This window comes from Poecilia formosa, unplaced genomic scaffold (assembly GCF_000485575.1).
Source record: "Poecilia formosa unplaced genomic scaffold, Poecilia_formosa-5.1.2 Scaffold146, whole genome shotgun sequence".
In the NCBI taxonomy this organism is placed as follows: Eukaryota; Metazoa; Chordata; class Actinopteri; order Cyprinodontiformes; family Poeciliidae; genus Poecilia; species Poecilia formosa.
Window position 1 is genome coordinate 1,027,674 of NW_006800085.1, and position 20,775 is coordinate 1,048,448.

General features: G+C 40.4%; 2 protein-coding genes across 3 annotated transcripts in view; one reads left to right on the plus strand and one right to left on the minus strand.

The window, feature by feature from the left end:
- Positions 1-1,066: 1,066 nt before the first annotated feature.
- snx30 (sorting nexin family member 30) overlaps positions 1,067-20,775 on the minus strand; it is a 22,454-nt gene continuing 2,745 nt past the window's right edge. The window contains exons 2-10 of one of the 2 annotated variants that reach the window (XM_016677042.1): positions 20,138-20,353; positions 18,510-18,620; positions 18,257-18,415; positions 16,968-17,157; positions 15,923-16,122; positions 15,310-15,399; positions 14,958-15,110; positions 13,943-13,959; positions 1,067-1,602 (exon numbers count right to left, since the gene is read on the minus strand). In XM_016677042.1, the coding sequence (XP_016532528.1) occupies positions 1,554-1,602; positions 13,943-13,959; positions 14,958-15,110; positions 15,310-15,399; positions 15,923-16,122; positions 16,968-17,157; positions 18,257-18,415; positions 18,510-18,620; positions 20,138-20,353 (1,185 nt within the window). In that variant the 3' untranslated portion in view covers positions 1,067-1,553. Of the gene's footprint in view, positions 1,603-9,811; positions 13,960-14,957; positions 15,111-15,309; positions 15,400-15,922; positions 16,123-16,967; positions 17,158-18,256; positions 18,416-18,509; positions 18,621-20,137; positions 20,354-20,775 lie in introns of those variants that run through there. The other variant, XM_007563284.2, reaches the window with a different exon arrangement.
- slc46a2 (solute carrier family 46 member 2) lies at positions 2,744-11,680 on the plus strand. The gene is made up of 7 exons (XM_007563285.2): positions 2,744-3,258; positions 5,074-5,244; positions 6,297-6,515; positions 6,633-6,804; positions 7,470-7,553; positions 8,049-8,205; positions 8,296-11,680. Exons 1-7 carry the CDS (start codon positions 2,785-2,787, stop codon positions 8,351-8,353), a joined length of 1,335 nt encoding a protein of 444 aa, XP_007563347.1. The 5' UTR covers positions 2,744-2,784; the 3' UTR covers positions 8,354-11,680.

A 20,775-nucleotide genomic window follows, 5' to 3' on the forward strand; every position in this document is an offset into this window, starting at 1 on the left:
AACTGAAACTAGCACAGAGCAGCGGCAGGAACTGATGTTAAGCGACTACGTTTCTCCTCAGCCTGCACCCTGCTCGTCTTGTTTTTCCGCTTACGGTCTTCATAATTTGTAAGTAGAATGAGCTGTGGCTAAAAACACACAGCTGCTTTTAGCCAGCTGACTGGAAATGTGCAGCAACTAGTGGGGGAGGGAGGTGCTCCGTTACTCTACGGTCCGTAAAGCTGGAGAAAACTCCAGGCACTTATCGCTTAGCTTCACTGCAAAAACACAGCATCGGAGGAAATATTTTTTCACACTTGAAATGTGACGAAACTAACTTACACATAACTTTTAAAGCAAGATATAATAGCTTGTTTTAAGTCAGCAGTTTCTTAATACAGATGAAAAAGTACAAGCTCTAGTGTCAGATTTGTACACTTAATACATGAGAAAAATGTATTGTTTTAAGTGTAAAAATCAGTGGAACTAGTACTTTTTAAATAAATATTAAGGATTATGTAATTGAATATCCTAGATCATGCTGAAAAGTAGTTTTCTCACTTCAAGTGTGGCAAGCTAAGCTAGGTTCTTGTGCAAAGACCAAAAATACTTGATAGGATTTTGTGTTTTTGCAGTGATTGACTTTAAATAGTAGGTAGTTTTGCAGTGGTGTTGTGAGAACATGCTTAATTATTAGGCCAAGATAATCTTTAATTTTTACATTTTTAAAAAAAATGTCAAATTTCTATTTCCAGGTAACCTGTGAGGTTCTTTTCTCTGCCACGTTGCAGGCTTGAGGATAAAATGACCTCTTAAACCAAAGGTCACACTTTGTCCCTCACAAGTGTCTTTCAACATGGGACTAAACCTCTGTGTCCCCAAACACACTTAAACACCCGTCACCTTCTCCAAGGAGAGCTCTAGAGAACATGAGCTGAAGGACACACACACACACCACCATCTGATTGTATCAACTCTTGTAGTGGGTGAGGTAAAAAAGCTGCTGTTGCTGTGGAATCAAAGTGCCAGTAGCAACCTGAACGGTTCATTTCATCTTCAGTTAATGTTATTAATGTTTCACTTTTACTTTTTTTTTTTTTTTGGAAGGAATTGTGTCCCTGTTCCCACAAACTGAGATGTTAGATAAATTGTAGTGCGGTGTTGAAAAGAATCTGGAGGACAAGTAGGAGGGGGAAAAAACAACAGGTATAACCTGTTCTCCAGCCCTCGTGATATCAGTTGCTGCAACTACTTACAAGCAAATCCTTTGCTTTACTTCCTTTATAGCAATATGCAGTACATAATTATAAAATAAACATTTCAGCGCAGCATTTTAAGCTTTAACAATTCACATGTAGGTAAACGAGGATAAATATTTGCAGACATGCAAGAACTTTTTCCGATCATCTTCAATCAACTCCCAAATTTCAGTGATTATTCTCACAATCAGTCCCATGCACACACAGAGGAGTTGTTGCACTGTGTGATTTATATATTATTATTAGGATGACGCTTTATATGTTTGAACTCAAGGTGTAGAGATGGTTTTAGTTGTCATTTTAAATGCTGGTAGCTCAGTTTTCTCCTTTTAGAAGCTCAAGAGGCGTCAGTGTGTGACCCACGCTGTCAGCGTGTGTGTATGTGTGTGTGTGTGTGATTAAACCAGTAATATTTTTGCTAAATATACGACATAACCTCTGTTCCCATGTTAACCACTTGTATGCTCATAATCTGCTTGGTTATTTTATAGCACATGTAAGGCTCACAGTATACTCCTACTACACATATTATGGATATTTTCTCATTAAAAGTAAAACCTGGACCTGCGTGGTGTCGGAGTGGTTCATTTATGTGTTTTAACCAAATGAAAGTTTATTAAACTGCCTCCCATTTAAAAACTGAAACAGAAACTGAGAGTAAACGGTGCCGTTTGTTGAACATAACAGTTCAGTCTGTCGACACAAAAGCCTTTTATCAGTGGTTTACACCCAGCTTTGAATGTAACCTGTGGTTAGAGCAGTGATGATGTGAACACACTTTCAGAATCGTTTATATCCTAACAGACAGAACTTCAACAAGATCAAAATACTGTGTTAATGTCAGTTAATAAAACCAGTGGCACATGTCTTAAAGTCGTGCCACTGACTTTTATAGTGTAAAAATTTCATCTTTTTTATAATAGAAGTAGTTAGATAAGTGGTTTCTTGTAGATGTATTCTCATAAAGGCTCTAAAGTCAATTAAAACCTGTTTTAAAACATATTTTTAGTTGTTTTTGGACAGTAGGTAACTGGCAGGAACCTTAATGAAGAATCAATAAAACCAGTCTTTTTTTTTTTTTTTTTCCCCAAGGCTCCCCGTAGGCAACATTTGTCAAAAGGTGAAAATATCAGTGAAACTTTAGAGAAAGTTTGTAGATTATATTTTTGCAGAGGGTCGCCCTGTGAAAGTAGCAATGAACATTTAGTGATTTGTTGTCAGTCGCAACTTTCACCCAGAGGACCTTCAGGAAACAACACATGAATAAAAAGGCTCAGAAAATGCTGGGAAAAATCCTAAAAGGTTTTTGTTTGTTTTTTTTGGCACTGATCACCAACACTTCAACTGATGACTAATCAGTTAGGTTCCTGCATTTTAGGGAACATCGGGTGAAGCACTCACAGATCGCACCGAACAGATGAGGAAATGAACACCGGCAGAGTCCCTCCCAGTCGGAGGCAGTTCACTCCTGCGACTCATTCTTGTGATTTTCATAGAACAGCAACAACAACAGCAGCAGCGACCAGTTGGTCCAACACCCAAAGTCATGGCGACGCCGAGTTTGTGCCAAGCAGCCTTCGCGGTGTTTCGGCAGATTGAGCCGATCATCGTGCTGGAGCAGCTGGGCAGCACTCTCTTCGACACCGCCCTGCAGATGGTGGTGAGGGACAGGACCGCCAACATCACCGAGCCCGGTCACTCCAGCGAGGAGAGCCAGCAGACGGCCATCACCAACTTCTACATGACCTATAACCTCATCATCAAGTTAACGCCCATCATACCCGCGCTGGTCCTGGCCAGCCTCAGCGACCGCGGCTGGAGGAAGGCGCCCATCGTGGTGCCCCTGAGCGGGTACCTGCTGTCCAGGCTCGGCCTGCTCCTGGTGGTCATTTTCGGTCTTCCGCTCAAGCTGATGTTTGCAGCCGCGGTGGTTTTCGGGCTGTCCGGGGGCTTCAGCGCCTACTGGCCCGGCGTCATGACTCTGGCGTCGCTCGGCTCCACGGCGGCTGATCGCTCCAAGGTTTGTGGTTTAGCACGTAAAGTGAGTTTTGATTTGAAAGGTTATTTATTCCCACCATCATAAAAACAAAAACTTGAATAGTTTAATTACTATTATTGTCGTTAAAAACGTGAAGAAATAACTAAAGGCGCATCTCTAAATTTAAAAGTATATTTTCGGAGATAAGTCGGTTCAACATTTCATATGTATAAATTATTTATTGTCGTATAAGACCAATGTTAATACTATGGAACACACCCATTTAAAACACTGCACACTTGTAGTTACAGTCATTATCGGCCTCCACAAAGTCGGCAAGCCAGAAATGGACATTGATAAAGAAGCAGCCTGTCCACACAGAGCTAAGTCATCATTGGAAAGTTTAGTGGAAGGACAAAATGTGTTCATGCGACAGGAATATCCACAACCACGAGAGAATTGTGAAGTAAAACCCAATGCACAAAACAAAATATCTGAACTTTATGAAGAGTAAATTGCTGCGTCAAAGTCGGGTGGCAGGAACATAATGAGCTTGTAGCTGAATCAATAGCCAGATTCAGGTCTCCTGTTTCTCTTCTTCTTATTGAAAACTCTCTTAGATTCTCTGTAGGGTTAAGAGCTGGTGGGTTTGCATTACCACAATCATTAAACTGTGTAGTGGTCCACTGGGCAGCATGGTCAGTTGCCGAGTCCTGCTGGAAAGTGGAATCAATATCTCCATAAAGCTTGTGTGCAGAGGGAAGTGCACTAAAAAAACATTAAAAAAAAGAACAACCCTGGAACAAAAGCAGCAGGATCTTAATTTTCATATGAATTCCAAAATCGGTTTTAACCTGAAAAGAGGACGTTGGCACACAAAACTATACTGTAATCCACTGCAGATGTTATCACTGGCTCAGGTGACTAAACTTATGGGCCCCAGGTCCTGTGTGCTGGGGAAACAAAGACTACCGCTGTAGTTTACATATTGCAGTATTCCAGCACTGCTGCATACGGTAGCATAGCACAAACAGAGAAGACCTTCCGCTAATCTCACCACATTATCGTTGTAAAAAGATTCGTAAAGTTTTTCGACCTGGTGGCATGTAATCTTTGAACACATTTTCCTCTCCAGACTGCAGTTATCCATGTTATCTGCCTTTTTCCAGTTTTTCCTTACGCTGAACTTTCTGTTTGGATACATCATTCAGTGAACAATCGGCTTCTTTAACATTGAAAAACTGATTTTTTAAAATTATTATTATCATAATCATCAAAAATAAAATAAGTAAATAAAAATATGACATATTTCACCCTAAATCTGTATAGGATGAGTTGATATGTTGTTTTTATAGCTAAATGAGTGAAGTAAGTTAACTTTTCAGTGGCATCCTGTCATTGAAATGCACTTGTATTCTTTGGCTGTTATAAACCAGGTGTGACTAAAACATGATTTCTCCTTAATAATCTGGATTCTATTTACCTTTATTTTTATTTCACCTATCAGCCTTTATCTTCATCATAGCCACTTTACAGCTTCCTCTCCCCTCTTAATGCAAAGACAGACACGGTCACATGGCCGCATGTGAAAGGAGTGGTTTAGATTAGCTTTCACTGTTCTCAGATATTTGCTTTTGTTGCAACATTTGAGACTTTTTTTTTTTTTTTTGGGATTTCTCATTTTCCTGTATGAGTCAGATTGAATCATGTGACTGTTTTCCAGTAGTAGCTGTTTGTTACATTGTAGTGCAGATTCAGGTTTTGGAGTGTGGCAGCTTCCGGCATGGAAGCTGCGTTTTTCAGTTATCGTTTGTTTGCTTTTTCAGAGGAATCACTTCCTGTTCTTTTGCCGTGCAGGTGATGATGAGAGTGGAGCTGGTGTACGGGGTGACCGGAGTGGTGGGCAGCTTGGTGTCGGGTCATCTGTTCCTGCTTTACAGCTCCAGTCTGGGAAACGGAACCGTCCTGCTCTCTGTGAGCACGCTCCTCAACCTGCTCTGCCTCATATTCGCTGTAGCCCTGCTGCAGGTCAGTGCACTCCCTTCGTCATACCTCACAGTGACAGTTCAGGGTTTCCTCCAGTGTATCATAAGCCTGGCGGGCCTCCAGGTTCCACTTGTGCCACCACCAGGCTAAGCATTGCTTATTCATGTATGTCTTTTTAAAATGTTTGCATTTTTTTAAGACTTTATAGATGGTGTTCAGGTATAACTTTATCAATATTTCAATAACACATAATTATCAAGTGATATTTTTACATTTCCTGTCGACTTAAAAAAAAAATTTTCACTCAAAAACACGACGGGCCGCTGGATGAATGACTGCCCTAGCACCCAACCACCGGGTTTAGCAAGTTTTCTGGGGGAATCCTTGCTGTTACGTTTGCCAGCTTCATGGTTGGCTTTAGGTAAAAAAAAATACAATGCAAAAGTTTATATCCTATAAGCTTTTTCACATTTTCTCATGTTTCCACCACAAACTCAAATGTTTTTTATAGCGTGACAGATCAAAACAAAGTAGCAGAATGAAACGTACGATGATGCTAATTGTACGTTTTCTGCTACATTTTGCTCACATTTTGCTCGGTTTTGTTCTGTTCGTCCACACGTTTGCCGCTTCCTCTACATGTCTTGTGGCAAACTGCAAAGACTTCCTGTAGCTTCTCTTACCACAATACCAGAACACCAGATTTGTAGAACGCAAGACATTCACCTGTCCTGGCAACAGGTTCTCTCAAACCGCTTAGGCTTTATCAGCACAGAAAACTGCATCATTTTCCTTGCAAATATGAGCCGCTTTGTGATAGCGTCACGTAAAATCAATAACGTTACCAAGTTGTTGTGTGTTGCAGATTTTCTGCCCTGGTTCCTCTTGCAAAATGAGATATAGATCTCAGTGGGGTTTAATCTGGTTAAATAAAGGAGAAAAATGAAACTACTACAGCATTTCCATTTGTGGCTGTAATATGGCAAAATGTGAAAAAGCTTGAGTGCAGCCACAGGTTGTAGTTGTCCAGGTTTCTGATTTTCTGCGACGCTCCCACTGAAAGCACATTTTGCAAATTTCCTTCACAATAACAGGTGAAACGAGTGAACAGCGAGGACCCAGAGGAAAGCTACCACCTCCTCACCCACGCCTCCCGTTACACTCGTCTCGCCGGGTGTTTTACTGGGATAAACATGGTGAACGTGGTTCTCCTGTTTGCGGCGGCCTTCCTCTACGACTTTGCTGTGGGCGGAGCCATAGAGGTCCTGGGCTCCTTTGTGCTGAAATCGCCGCTCAGCTGGACTGCCACACAAGTAACGTCACGTTTGTAATTGTTAGCTAAGTACTTTTTGATACTGTGCTTTCAAACACATGTAAAGCACAGTATCCTTCAACTGTGCTTTAAACGAGTTTCTTTGTTCTCTCTCGAGGTGGGATACGGAAATGCGGCGGGCTGCGGGATTTTCGTCACCAGCTTCCTTGGCGTCATCATGTTCCGAAAATGCGTCGGTGACGAAACCATGATCCTGATCGGCATGCTGTCGTTCGCTGTGGGGATCTACGTCATGTCCTTCGTCACTACGACCTCCCTTTTCTACGTTGGTGAGACGGAGCGCGTTGGTTGATTCAGAACTGCATCATGATGCATCATTTCCACAAACTGTTGTCTAATATAACATCTAATGGCACTGGAGACACCAGTCGGTGTTGATGTTGTTCTATTTCTGGGCTGTTAAAGTCAAGCTGTGCAATTTTATCCATCCAGTCTGCCTTGTAGAAAATCTAAGTTATTGAAAACACAGGAACAAGAAAGAGGAAGTGTGAACGATCCGAAGCCATAAAGTCTTGCTATTCTTAGGTTTTCAGACAGTGCTGAATGCTTACAGCTGTACAATAACATACATTTTGTACTCACAAGGAAATAGCAGAGTGCCTTTTATAGTACTGTGTAGTATCTGCCAAATCTCCAGGGTAAAAGAAAAGTGACTGGGATATAATTAAGTGAAATGCAGAATAGCAACAAAACATAACTTTATGCTTTATTATGGTAGCTTATTGGTTTTGAAGTTCTACTTTTCTGACTTCCTATATTAGCTAGCTGTGCTGCATTGATAACACTAACATGTGTGCAAACAAGAACAACTGGAAATTATTTGGCATTCGCTTTTTTTTTTATACAAGTATAATAGGCTATGCTTGCATAACACCTTTTGGTGGTATTTCCTGGAAGAAGAAAAGTAATAATTAATTCAACTTTTTCTCCACAGCCCGTTTATTAAACCTCTTTGCGCTCATCCCGATGCCGACAATCAGGGCCCTGGTTTCTCAGCAGGTTCCTGCGTCACGATGTGGTGAGTTCCTGATCCGGGTCTATGTGTGACGGTAGCAAAACACACTACTAAAAACACAATATTTGCCTATAGAAAAAGACATATGATTTTATCCTTTATGAAAGTCTCTGTTTGTCCTTTTTAGCACAGTTTGATCAAAGCACACACAAAAAAACAATGAACTGTTTTTAGAGATTTCACTTAACTGGATACAAACCAGATAAGTCATTGTGGACCTTTTTAAAAAAAAAAAATGACCTCAGAGATATCTATTGCCCCGGGTTTTTTTTTACGTTAAATAGTCTGTGCAGAAATGAAGTTGCAGAGTCATTTACTAGAAACCAGACGTGTCTGGTACAGCTGGTTCATCCAGTCTCTCTGACTTTGTTCACCAATCCTAGTAGATCACAGTTGAAATCTTGTGCTAAGTGGTCCTTTAACTCAGCTTTTATTTTATTTTATTTTTTCCTTGTATTTTATCCTTAACACTTTTTTTGGATGTTTTTTTTTTGTCAGGCATCGCTCTGACCTGTCTGCAGATGACTCTGAAGGTGGCCGGCATCGTTTACATTCCTGCTTTCACAAAGATCTATCAGAACAGTCTGACCTGGTTCCCGGGGCTAGTCTTTATGATTTCCAGCGTCATCACAGTCATTTCCATGATACCCATCAGGTACGCCACACAGAAAGCTGCTGAGAGAACCATTCCTGGTGCACTCCGTCTCATTTTCGTTCTGTGTGTGTGTGTGTGTCTTTCCTCCAGCATCGTCGGTTGCAGGTCGGCTCAGAGGCAACAGTACGTGAGGATTCAGGGAGACTGAAGAAGCACCACCAACATGAGCAGTGAGCTCTTTTCATTACAAGCAAACTGGGAAATGAGACTTAAGTGTTTAGAACATAAACATGCCACTTCCTCAAAGCTGCCAGCGCAGAATTTTTGAAATATATTTGCCTACCATAATTTTCCATTGTGGTGTGATGGATGGTACTTTATCTGACAAATATGCAAAACCCACTGGACAAAAAAAAAAAAAAAAAAAAAAAACATTTTTAAGTTTTTGAAATCATGTCAAAGGTTACAGGAAAACGTCATCGTCCAGATTGCTTTATCAGAGGTTTATGTTTATGGCTTCTGCTAGAAAAGGAGAAGTCATTTTGAAAATGACGCACGCAAAATTTCGACACTTTGGAGATTTAGGGGGTGAATCTGAACTGAGAACGTTGCGTAAGTCGGGGTAATGTTTGGCTCACTCAGGTTTTACCCTCGTATGTTACATGTTGCACACTGGAGACTTATTCACTTGAAGCCATTTTTTTTTGTCAGTTTGGTACCAGTTCAGAAATGCTATTGTGAGACTGGTTGACCCAATCACCTAAAATTTAAAAAAGGTCTACTTTTTCCTTTTTTTATTTTAAACTCAAAACATCCTTGGATTCCCTGTTGGGTTCAGGTCAAAGCTCGGCTGGGTCACTGGTGACTGAATGTTTTTACGTTTTCATGCTGTAAAGCACTTTGAACTGCATTGTTGCTGAAATGTGCCATAACATAAACTATGTTTGATTAGTATTATTTCGTCAGGAGAAATGTTCTGGGAAAACCAATGTATTATTTTAAGCCTACATAGCTGGGGGAATTAATAATTTGTGACTGTTGTTTTTATCTACAGTATTTAAGAGTACTTTGTTTCTTTTTACTTCATTTTGACTTCATATTTGTGTAGTAAATAATGACATGGTGGAATCAGTGGTGTTTGGTTTTGTACACTTAAGATGTAAATTATTGTGGGACTCACGATTATATATTTGGTCACATTAACACGTTTTACCGTTTCAGCTGTTTACCCAAAATTAAGTTAAAAATTATTCTGTCTAGGAGACTAATTCCTATTAAGCAGTGTAAATATTCTTTTACATGTCATTTTTTTTACACAATTCTTATTTTTTGCCGTCACTTTTTATACTTGATCACTGAAGTCTGCATTTGCACTCAAACCATGAAAAAGGCATTTAGTTTCTGTAAAAGTAAAACTACACAATTTAAAATGCTTTTATTATAATTACTTTAGACTTATTGCTGCAGCTTAAAATAATTCCTCCGTCTTAAAATGTTCTTATTGTAGTGTTGATGCACTACGGGGTGTTTTTACTGTTCGTGCAACCATTTAAATGAAAATAAAGTTTTGAAGACTTAAAACTAAACCATATTAGTCCCGTTATGTTTTGCTGCATCTTCTGACATCATCAGCTTTTCTCGTTGCGCTCAAGTCAAATCAAACGAGTCGTCATTTATCCTCTTTATTATTGGTCCAGTATATCCAAAAAAATGTGTTAAAGATAAATTGCATCAAAACATCAGTATACAAGCTTATTTATAATTACAACAAATTATTAACATTCGAATGTACAATCAGGGACGTAAACAGAGCACACTGGGGTGGAACAGAGAAAAACAAAAATAGATCTAATTAAACGTGTGAAGTTACACAGGAAAGAGAAGTGGACATTTGGCTTAAGAGCTTTAAAGAAAAAAAAATAAAAATAACGTCCCCGACTTAAACACCCGTTCAGTCGGTCCGCTAACGAGTCAAATGGCGGCCGTTGGGATGCAACTGGACGATAAAAAAGTAAAGAAAAACACAATACATCACCCTCAATGCAAGAGTAACACTTTTACTAACCAAAGAAAAGGTTTTTTTTTGTTTTTTCCCCAGAATGAGGTCCTTTGATGCGCTCGTACCTGTTTATAATTTTAAAAACAAAACAATACTTCTCACTCGGAGTGCATTTAAAGCAAATTAAGCAAAAAGTAGACGTGGAAATTTCAAGCCAAGTTGAGTCCTGTAAGCTTGACATTGAAGCTCTTCCCTTTGTTTCACTTTTAATTACGATTACCGGGATCCATTTAAACTGGTCACCAACATTTATATTCTTGCCACTGTTAGAGGTCAGGACCTCTGAGTACCAATGTAGAGGTTTCCAATTAATTATTTTATAGCAGCGCCCTCTACAATTATCAGCACTCCTGGTAAAACAACGTAAAAGAAAAAAATAAATAAATTCAGCTTTCTGAAGAAGCATGATCTCCTACTGAAAGTCTACGTCTTTTTAGTCAGCAAGAAAACTAAGGATAGGAAACTTGTTTTTAAATAAAGTTAATTATTGGCACCGTAACAATTCCTATAAAACAAATGTAACAGATTATACTTTTTTGTTTAGATTCATCAGAATATCAAGAAACTTTAGATTAGCAACTGATGGCGTTTGTTTCAATGGAGGTAAAAATATGACTTTACAGAAGGAGGACAATTTCTCCTAATCATTTCAAAATGGGAAAGACAGGAAAACTTCCCACTCAAGTCAACTAAACACATAATGTACCCAACTTTATGTCGCCTCCATACACACACAGGGAAAAAAAAAAAATACAATCGTCAAAGCTCAATGAGAAAACACTCCAGGTGAATTTACTCTGACACAAACAGAATGTATAATTCACACTGGTAAGTATAGGGGAGGACGTGTGATGCTGTGGGCCCGTTTCACTCCCACAGCGTCACTAGTGGCTCACTACGTTAACCACAGCTTATTTATGTTGAGATTAGACTGCTGACAAGGATTGGCTTAGTTTAAGACTCTTCAAACATCTTTACCAGAGGTGCCAATAATTGTAAAAGTCACTGTTTTTAAGCAAGTATTCAATGTAATATTAAAAAAATAGTTTGTTTTAATACAGCAGTATCATAGCTACAAAAAAAAAACAACAGGTATTTGATGTCTTCTGCTCCCCTCTTTAGTGTCGCCATATTTTGATATTTTTAGTTTGAACCTCCGTTACAGCTGCCTCCGGTCGTCATAGCTACCTGTAACCGTGATCTCAATCCGGCCAAAAAAAAAAAAAAAAAAGCATTTTATTCCCTTCATTTTTATCCTTTTTTCACATCTGATAGAACAGATAAAGAAGTAGCTGCTGTAAAAGGTTAAAGGTCAAGATAGACAAATAAGAATGAGGAACAAAAAAAAACAATGAAGCTGACAACATCTACAAGTTGCAGACACTAAATCAGCCTTTGTGTTTGGTTGTAGAGAGGGCAGGTCCGGTAATGTGGCATCAGCTTCAAAAAACAAAAACAAACAAAAAAAAAAAATCTTAAAAAGTACCTTTATTTCAAAAATCTCTTCTTTTACCAGACAGATAATACTGTCTGAGGCTACATCTGTGCAAAAATGAACAAAAGCTAAACGTTAACGTGGTGTTGGGTTAATGTCACGTAGCTGAGCTCGCCCTGAAGTCATTGGTCACATTTTGCTACTTAACGCCAAGTCACACCGACTCGAGCACACACAGCTGAGGAGAGGGAATAAATGATGGCGTTTTCAGCAGGTTTCATCTTCCTCCTGTGGTTGAGAGCCATCAAAGGAGCACCGTTTGATCCAAGGGCAGCAAAGTGATTCTTTTCCTCTTTAAAGGCGATATCAAGTAAAGAATATAAGAAAAAAAAAGGATGTTTTCGGCAGGCTGCCTCCGTGTTTTCTAAAATTTTCCAATTGAGTCACAGGCTCTGCAGATGAGAGCACAAAGTCAATACTGTTAGCAAGCTGAACCACTGTATACTGGAAAGGATTTGCTCCGTCAACCAGCCTCATGCAGTTTCTGTTTGATAAGCAACTGAATATATAAAAGTGGAATCAATGGAATCACCTTGGATGTAGATCCTGCAACAGGTTGTCGTTCTGAAGCAAAATCACATTTTTACTGGGCGGTTTTAAGTTGCATCAGGGTTGAATGATTCACCATTTCCAGCTATAATTTTTTTGTTTTTTTTGCATTAAAGCACTCACTTTTTCCAAGGCCATATTCCACACTGCTCAACATTCCCAAGTTTATAGCATGTCGAGGAAGGCTGGACTATTGAAATACGGTGACTTTAAATGATCGTTACAACCGAATTCAGCAGAAGTAGAGAATGAGAAGTAGAGCAAAGCTTTGCCACTAGGTGGTGCTATTATGCACTTATCAATAGAGCCCAGGATGTCAAACTAGGATATTTCCTGGTTTAGTTTTATCATGACATTTATTATCGTTGATTTAACTGGTGCTGGAAGTGGGACAATATTTATAAAATTTTGTTAAACAGCCACTAGAGGGCTTCAAGGTTGATATTCTGTGATGATTTTTGGATATATGGATCCAAAAAAAAAAAAAAAAAACATAATTATGCTTCAGCCGAAAAATGATTTAGTCAAATTAAAAGTTTTGATGTAACAATTTCAGAGTTTCACCTTCTAATAGAAGCAAATAATAATAATAATAATAATAATCAAACCAAACTTTTTTGCAGTTATTCCCATTCATCAAGAGTAAAACAAATAGCCACAATCCAATAAATTTGGTAAACAAACATTTATATACACATATATATATACAATTTTAATCCACATAAAATTGTATCACATCAAATAAACAAACCTATAAATTTAGCTAATAATTAAAAAAATAATTCCAAATTTATTAATGAAAAATTAGTCAATTTATCACATTACTTACAACTACGTAAATTTTGTCATATGTTCTGAGCTGCATTTGAGAAAGAAATTATTAAAATTATCTAATCTAATTGGTTAAGCTGCACACCAATCCTCTTGTCTATAGCAAAGCTAGCCCCGCCCAAACACTTCCATTACCAATTCTAACAAAACAAGCAGATGAAAGTGTTAAGTAAATTTAAAAAGAAATCATCATGACTGGTTTTAGATCAAAAACAAAAAAAATCTATTTTCTCATTTCGTTATTCTTTATAATAAAGTTTTTAATAAATAATAATCACTAAATGTGTTAATTCCTTTACAACTTTAATTGAATTATCGCATATATAAATATTTATTTACCAACTTATTGATATATTGAACTGCGGCATTTACGGTCCTCGATACCCATTTGGCTCAGTGTGAAAACGGAGAGAGCGGACGAAAAACGCCTCTCTCCACAAATGTAGTTAAATAAACACAAGCAGCATTGGCAACGACAACAAAAATAACACACACAAAAAAAGACCGTTAATCTGAAATATTAGGTAGAAAAAGTCCATAAAAGTAGAAAAAAAGGAAAGGAAAAAAGACGGATCTGTACAGAAGATTCTCTACTGTCCCAGCTGACCTCAAACACACCATTCATTACCTTTCTTCCCAGGCCGAATCGGCGTGTAAGGCGGCCGCTCTCTGTGTCACCGTCATCGTTCGTCTCAGGGCAGCAGGAGGCGGACCGCTGGCGGTTAGAACCTGCTGACCCGTCGCTGGTTTTCCTTGGCTTGGCTGAGTGTGACGTTCAAGTACGCGTTCAGTTCAGTTCAGTTCAGTTTGTCTCGCTCGTTTTGTCCTCAGTCTGTTTTTCCTGGAGGAGCGTTATGAGGGACTCCCACGCTGCCTGGCTCTGCATAGAGGGGAGATTCATTTGGAATTACAATTCCTACCTCTCCAGATTATCTTCAGAAACAAACAAACAAACAAAAAAAAAACAATAAAAGTAAAGCATATTTTAATTTGTAAATGTCACCATGGATCAAACGGTGTTTACAGAGATGAAAAAATTAGTCCACATGCTGCTGATGCTGCTTTTATGCTCTGCTGCCTTCAGGAGAGCGTTGGACTCTCACTGGGCAGGCGGGGCTAAACAGTGGCGTTTTTCTGAGCCGTGTTGCTCCGCCTTAACTGGACCTACAACTGAAATGGGCCCAGGAACGGTGCAGAACAGGTCGGCCATTTTTACAGGGGAGACAGAAAATAATGGCTATTAAAAAATAGCTGTTAGTTGCATTGATTTTATTTAGGGGTATTAGGATAAAGAGCGGTGAGGGTGCATACAAATGTATACCACATTTCATGTTTTTCATTTGAAATAATTTGTAAAACCAATTTATCCTTTACTATCTATCCACTTAGGAACTCTCTGGGTACCAACAGGTTTCAGTAAGACTTTTTAAGACCTTATTAATGCCAACTGAATGAAATTTAAGACACAAAGAGCAATAACTCTATGTGAGGGTTGGGAGATTCTTCTGTATAACTCGATTTACAGAAAGTGACGTCTCTCACTCTGCATTCATGTCCAATGGAACTCGCAATGACACGCAAATTTGAGGAGAAAATTGAAAAATGTTCAACTTTTGTTGCCGTCGCGTCGTGTGTGTGTGTGTGTGTGTGTGTGTGCTGGACTCGCCCCGAGTGTCAATGACTTCAAGATTATTTAAGGCCAGTTTACATGTTTTATTTTTAGATACAGAAATCTAAGACTTTTTAAGAATGCGTGGACATCCTGATTGTGCAAAATCGCATAAAATCTCAAGGCAACACAAAAGTTTGGGGTCGTGGCATTAAACAAAAACTGTGACATCACACGGCGGAGAGCCGGGTTGACCTCGGCCCGCGTACCTTCTCATAGTAGCTGATGTTTTTGTCGGCCATGCCCGTGAGGAGCTGTTTGAAGTCTTGCCTCTTGTTCCGCTGCCAGCGTTCCCAGTCTGCTTTCAGGTCAGCGTTGAAACACTCCACTTTGTCCTGGCACTTCTCCACTTCCACAGGAATCTGCAGCAGAGCAGACAAAACTAGAGCTAGCGACCCTCCACGAACTGCAACGTGGAGGGTGGGGAAAGAATCGGGACACACTTTTACTGTCTAGATGTGCAACAGACACGGCGACGGTTCACTAGAACCGGCTGAGAAGCAAACAACCCTAATAGACAATTGTGAAATTCAATCAAACTAGAGGAAGGTTGTTGCTTACGGGCGTCCGATCTTCTTGTTTGCGCAACACGGCCGCTTCCAGGCGGCCCTCGTACTCAGCTTGGACTTGGTCTCGCTTCCTCAAAACGTTCTGTTATCAGACAGAAAGCGTTCCACGTTAGTAGGAACACAGCGCAGCCTCAGAGAAACAAGCATGTGACGAATGCGAGACGCAGACAGTTCTGCTGAGTCTTGAGCTGGACAGGACATGATGCATGCAAAAAAAACAAAACAAAACAAAAACACTGGCGGAACCTTTTCTAATTTGGGACCAAAAGGGATGCAGCTCTGGGTTTGAAAGGCAGTGGAAGAAACTTTCTTCTTTCTTCATTATATTTCACAAAAAATATAATGAAGTCAGTTATGTTTCTTCATGATACTGATGAAACATTCATACTGCAACAGTCTTCAGTCAGAGGCCTCTTCAGATTTGTGGCAAGACTGACTGCTGCTGGAAAGCATCGACTGTGGGCACGACAATGACTCTGAAGATGATACGAGTTCGGTTTTATTCCCCAAAAACCCATCAAAACGGTAGAGAAATGTATATAATATCGGTCCAAATGTTCATATTGTTGCATTCCCAATAACAGTTCTGATAACATTGATCTTACCTTCATAGACTCAATGTAGAGAATGTATTCTCTGAGAACAGGAAGGAAGTCCTGGCTCATGTTGTCGCTCAGATCCTCCAGAGCGCCGCAGCTCGTCGTCACGCAGCCGGCCACGCCCTCCAGGGGGCGCTGCAGCTGCTCCTCTGACCCAGCCCAGGTGGAGTAGACGGTGCCGTACTCGCGCAGCTCCGTCAGGTACTCTGGTAGCAAAAAAAAAGACAGCAGGGTTAAGTTGAGTGAGGTGTTCTCATCCAGAGAGCGAATCGTTCTCGTTGCTTCGCTGGAGAAGAAACTGGGACTAAACAGTCCGGCACGCCCTCTGCAAAACGATTACTTTTAAATAGTCCCCGTCTTATCTGGGAACATGGTTGTGTCTGACGCCGAATGTCAACAGCCCCAACAGATGGTGACGGGGAACATTTCGCACGGCAGGCATTTACAGCAACACACATCGTGCGCGAGTCAGGAGAGCAGGGGGTCAGCAGCAGCTCTTCCTCCCTTTCCTCACTGCTGAGTGCAGGAACAGTTTCTCTTTCACACATACAGCTTATTTTAGACGACCCGTTTGTCTGGATTTATGATGGAAAAGGTTCAAACTATCATTCAGATTAATGTCACCTGCATGTTTATTGCTAGAACGGATGTAAAAATTGCAGTCAACGTTAAAACACTGCAAACACAAAATCTAGTGGAAATATCTTAGTATACTTAAAATAAGACAAAACCAAGAAGATACAGGAGCTTGTGTTAATCAACAATTCCTTAATATTTATGAAGAAGTCCTGGATATGGGTAGAAAAAAAAATCTCCCAAAGGACCTGGTACTTTTTCCATCAATATTAAGGAATTATTGACCAAAACAAATTCCAATTTCTTGCTGAAAAGTTACTTTTGTCTTATTTCAAGTGCACAAAGATATTTGCGCTAGAAACCAGACCAGACATATTTGGCGAAATGGTGTGTTTTTGCAGTGAACTGCTGTGTGTGTGTGTGTGTGTGTGTGTGTGTGTGTGTGTGTGTTGTCCAGCAGGCTCTCTGATTATACCCGACTGCTCTCGGAGGATCCTCTGAGCGATGCGATCGATGGTTCCCAGTTTCTGGCTGAACGTGTCCAGATACTCTCCCATGGCGCAGAACTCCGCCGGCCGCGCCCGCAGCTTGTAGCCTCCGGCCACGTTCTTCACAGATTCGCCCACTTTGGTCAGCAGGGCCAGACCCTGACGCTTGTTCAGGTCCTGCAAAGACGTGCGTCGTCAGGGTAACCAGTAAGGTTAAAAAAACAAAAAAACAAAAGAGGCCCTATTTATTAACATGTGCAGCAGACGGCGTCTTTATGGAAACCTGGTGCCACTTTTTATAACGACTGTGAACTTTAGGGACTTCTTCTTCTTCTCTCTTAACAGTGTGGTAAACAACATCCGGTTTACCTACAGACTTGTTTATAGCAGTTCAAGTTCTTCTTCTAAACTTTTAACTGACTGACGCTACCATAAACATGAGCATGTTTTGGTGAGTAACTATACTTGCATAGTCACATCCTGAGTAACTGGGTGTCATCATATTTACACCACAGATCAAGGGGTCAGGAACCTTTAGCCGCTAAAAAGTTTTGTCTCATCAATTTAGAGCTGCAAAATGTTAAATGGCCTTTGAAAAAAAAAAAAAAAAAACAGCAAAGAATTTTTTTTTATACATTTCTAAATGTGTTATTTTTAAAAGAACCAGCATATTTTTAGGTTTTACTGTACAGAAAAAAAGAGAATGGGTGCATTTTATTCTATGGATGTACGATTAAAAAAAAAGAAAAGGAAAGAAAGGACCCAAAAACTGATCATTCCTGGTACTTTAAGCTTTTGGTTGTGGGAATTATTACAATTATTTCACAAATGACTGGCAGTTAAAAAAATATATCTGGAAAACCTGCATTTGTTTTATCCGTCTTTATCAACATTCCTTGGTTCTTTACTATTTTTAGCCAATTTAAAAGACGCTGAGAAAGATCCAAAGAGCCACCGGCTGCAGATCTCTGCCATATCACAATGGAAAATAAGGAATAACTGGTATTTACATGTACATTATTCGTTTATTTTATTTTTTTTTAAAGTTGGTTAAAGTTACTTTATTTTATTTTAGGACTTGGCTGAGCATTATTTCCAGTGATTTTGTATATAAAAAAATATATTTTTAAAGTAGGATATTGTGGATGGATTCATTTAAAGAGAGCGCTGTGAAAGATCCTCTACTGTGCTCTACACTCATATCTCTGCAGGTGTGTTTTCCTTCCCTGGCACACTTGAGATGATTTATTAGAGTCTGAATCCGGCACTGCCTTACCTTGGCAGTCAGGAAGGCATTAAGATGTGGGTTAAAAGACAGAACTGGGTGGTCCGCGACTCGCTTCAGGAACTTGTCCAGAGCCTTCATCCTCGTATCCACAAACTCCTCGGAGAAGCGGTCCACCACGCCCTTCATCACAAACTTCTCTGGCAGCGGCTGGAGACAGAGGAGAGAGGAGGGAGGGAATGTGAACAAGGAGCGCGTCTCGACGGGAACGCAGCGCAAAGAGGGGGAAGCTTGTGGGACGTACGGGGACGAGGTGGGTCGGCTGGCTGTCTTCTAGTTTTATCCTCAGCCAGTCGAAGTCCTGGTAGCGCCGCCGCACGCTGTACTCCGGGAGGTCAAACTCTATCCGTGTCGTCTGAGGGGAAAAAGAAAGAAATAAACACATTTTACACACACACACACACACACACACACACACGGTCCCCATTAACACTTTGTGCTCTTATTTGGCTGAGGCACTGCTGTGTGCAGGCACAGAAGCCAAGCGCCTTGTTGCTCGTAGCAACCGTCGCCATGTAGCCCGGAGATTTAGCGGATTACTGCCATAATAACAAGTAAGCGCAGACTTTTTATAGCTGTTAAATATAGAAGCAAAACCTTCTGACAAACTTCCCTTCATCACAACCGTCGGAATGACATTCTGAAGGAGCTGCGGGTCGTTTTCTGGCTCTCCTCTGTGTGTTTTCAGTTTGGATTGTTGAAGGCCTTAAAATAACAGAACTAGTAAAGTCAAACAAACTTTTTCTCCTTTTTTTTTTTTTCTGACTCATTCCCTCTAATTTAAACAGCATTGAGGTCAGGACCTCAGAGAAGCCTTTCCATACTCAATAATGTAAGCACTTCTTGCCATATGTTTGGAAGTCACTATCACAGAGGTGTCAGTTTTGAAGCCAAGTTTTTTTTTTTTCTCTCCCGGTTCCAATTACGGAAACCTGGCTGCAGCGACTTTCAGTTCATGGAAGCGCTGCGATTGAAAAGCGCTTTGTTGTTCCTGACGCATTTCTTTCCAAAGTGAGATTCAGGTTTTCCTCCAGGCTTCAGTGAAGGTAATTTCAACTTTATGTCTGAAGCTTTAGGATTAAAGGACTCTGCTTTTAAGCTCATTATGTCATTTCTAGACTGAGTTTTTTTTTTCTTTTTTTTGAAAAATCCAACCTTTAAATTGAGTAGACCTATTCATGACCAGGAGAAAAAAATACACTTTAAAGCTGCAGTATATAACTTTTATTAAAAACATGTTTTACATATTTGTTAAATCTATCACCATGATGTGACAGTATGAGTCAGATAATTTGTGAAAAAGACTCATGTCCTCCTCCAGAGCTACCATCTGAAGAAATGCGCCGCTCCTGACCAAAAACAGCTAAGCAGAGTCAGGAGGCATGTCTTAGCACTGTCGATCATTCTCGTGAACGCGCTGCTAAATTGTGAATACAGTGGCTGTGGTATCTGGAGAGCTGTGGAGAGGAGAGGCTCTCCGTGCTGGTGCAGAAAGCCCCGTTGCTGCCAATTGCAGAGAAACAACTTACAGTGACATAAAAGCTATTTATTCATGCTAATTAGCTTTAGCATTCACAACTAGCTCTGGCATGGTGAACTAGCTATAGCCTCGTAGAGAGGTTGCTTCTGAACGAGCACTGCATTTCTGCAGGGAGGAGTTGCAGGAGCTTGATTTTTTTCACAAATGATCTCTCTCATGTTTTAAACAAATATGTAAAAAAATATATTTTTTTTCAATAAAAGTTGCATACTGCAGCTTTAACATGGTGGAGTTTTTCTTTTTTTTTTTTTGAAGCTTGTTAAAGGATTAGTCAAATACAGCCAGACCCGGTTTAAAACCAGGCAGAGCGCCGTCATGAGCTGAGAACCAACCTTAGTGGAGACTCTGTAGGTGATGTACGTCTCCATGGTGGAGACGTGCTTCTTGGGGTCATCGACGGTGACGAAGAGGTCGCGGGGTTCTCCGGAGCCAAACGGGTCGTGAGCGTCGGCCTCCGGGTCACCGTCCAGCTGCAGCCTGCTGAGCAGCACCGACGCAGAGGCGGGGCTGGAAATCTCCACCGGCGTGCCGTTGGTCAGGCCCGGCTCCTGCCGGGAAAACGAGGAACACGACAGCGACGTCACGGTGGCGCTCTTACAGGGAGGCTGGCGGACAAAGAGCTCCCTGATGGAACGACCGTAACGCTGACAAAGCTGTTTTTCATCGTCAATGGCGCGTTGTCGGGACAGCGTGAACACGATGCGCAACCCAGATCAGCTTTCTGATTCATAACAGAACAGGAAGAATTCAGGGCTTCTTTTTTTGTTTTTGTTTTTTTTGCAGTCTCAGAGGAAGCTGCAAAACTTTCCCAACAGACCCAGTAACAATGCATACTGACTCATATGCAGAACTTTCACCTAGAAATGGAGTGAAGTGCACCACAGGAAGTGAGGAAAATCAGTGCTTAAGCGAAATCTCCTTTTCTTTTTCTTTTAAAGAGGATACGTGTGCAACGTGTCAAATTCAGGCA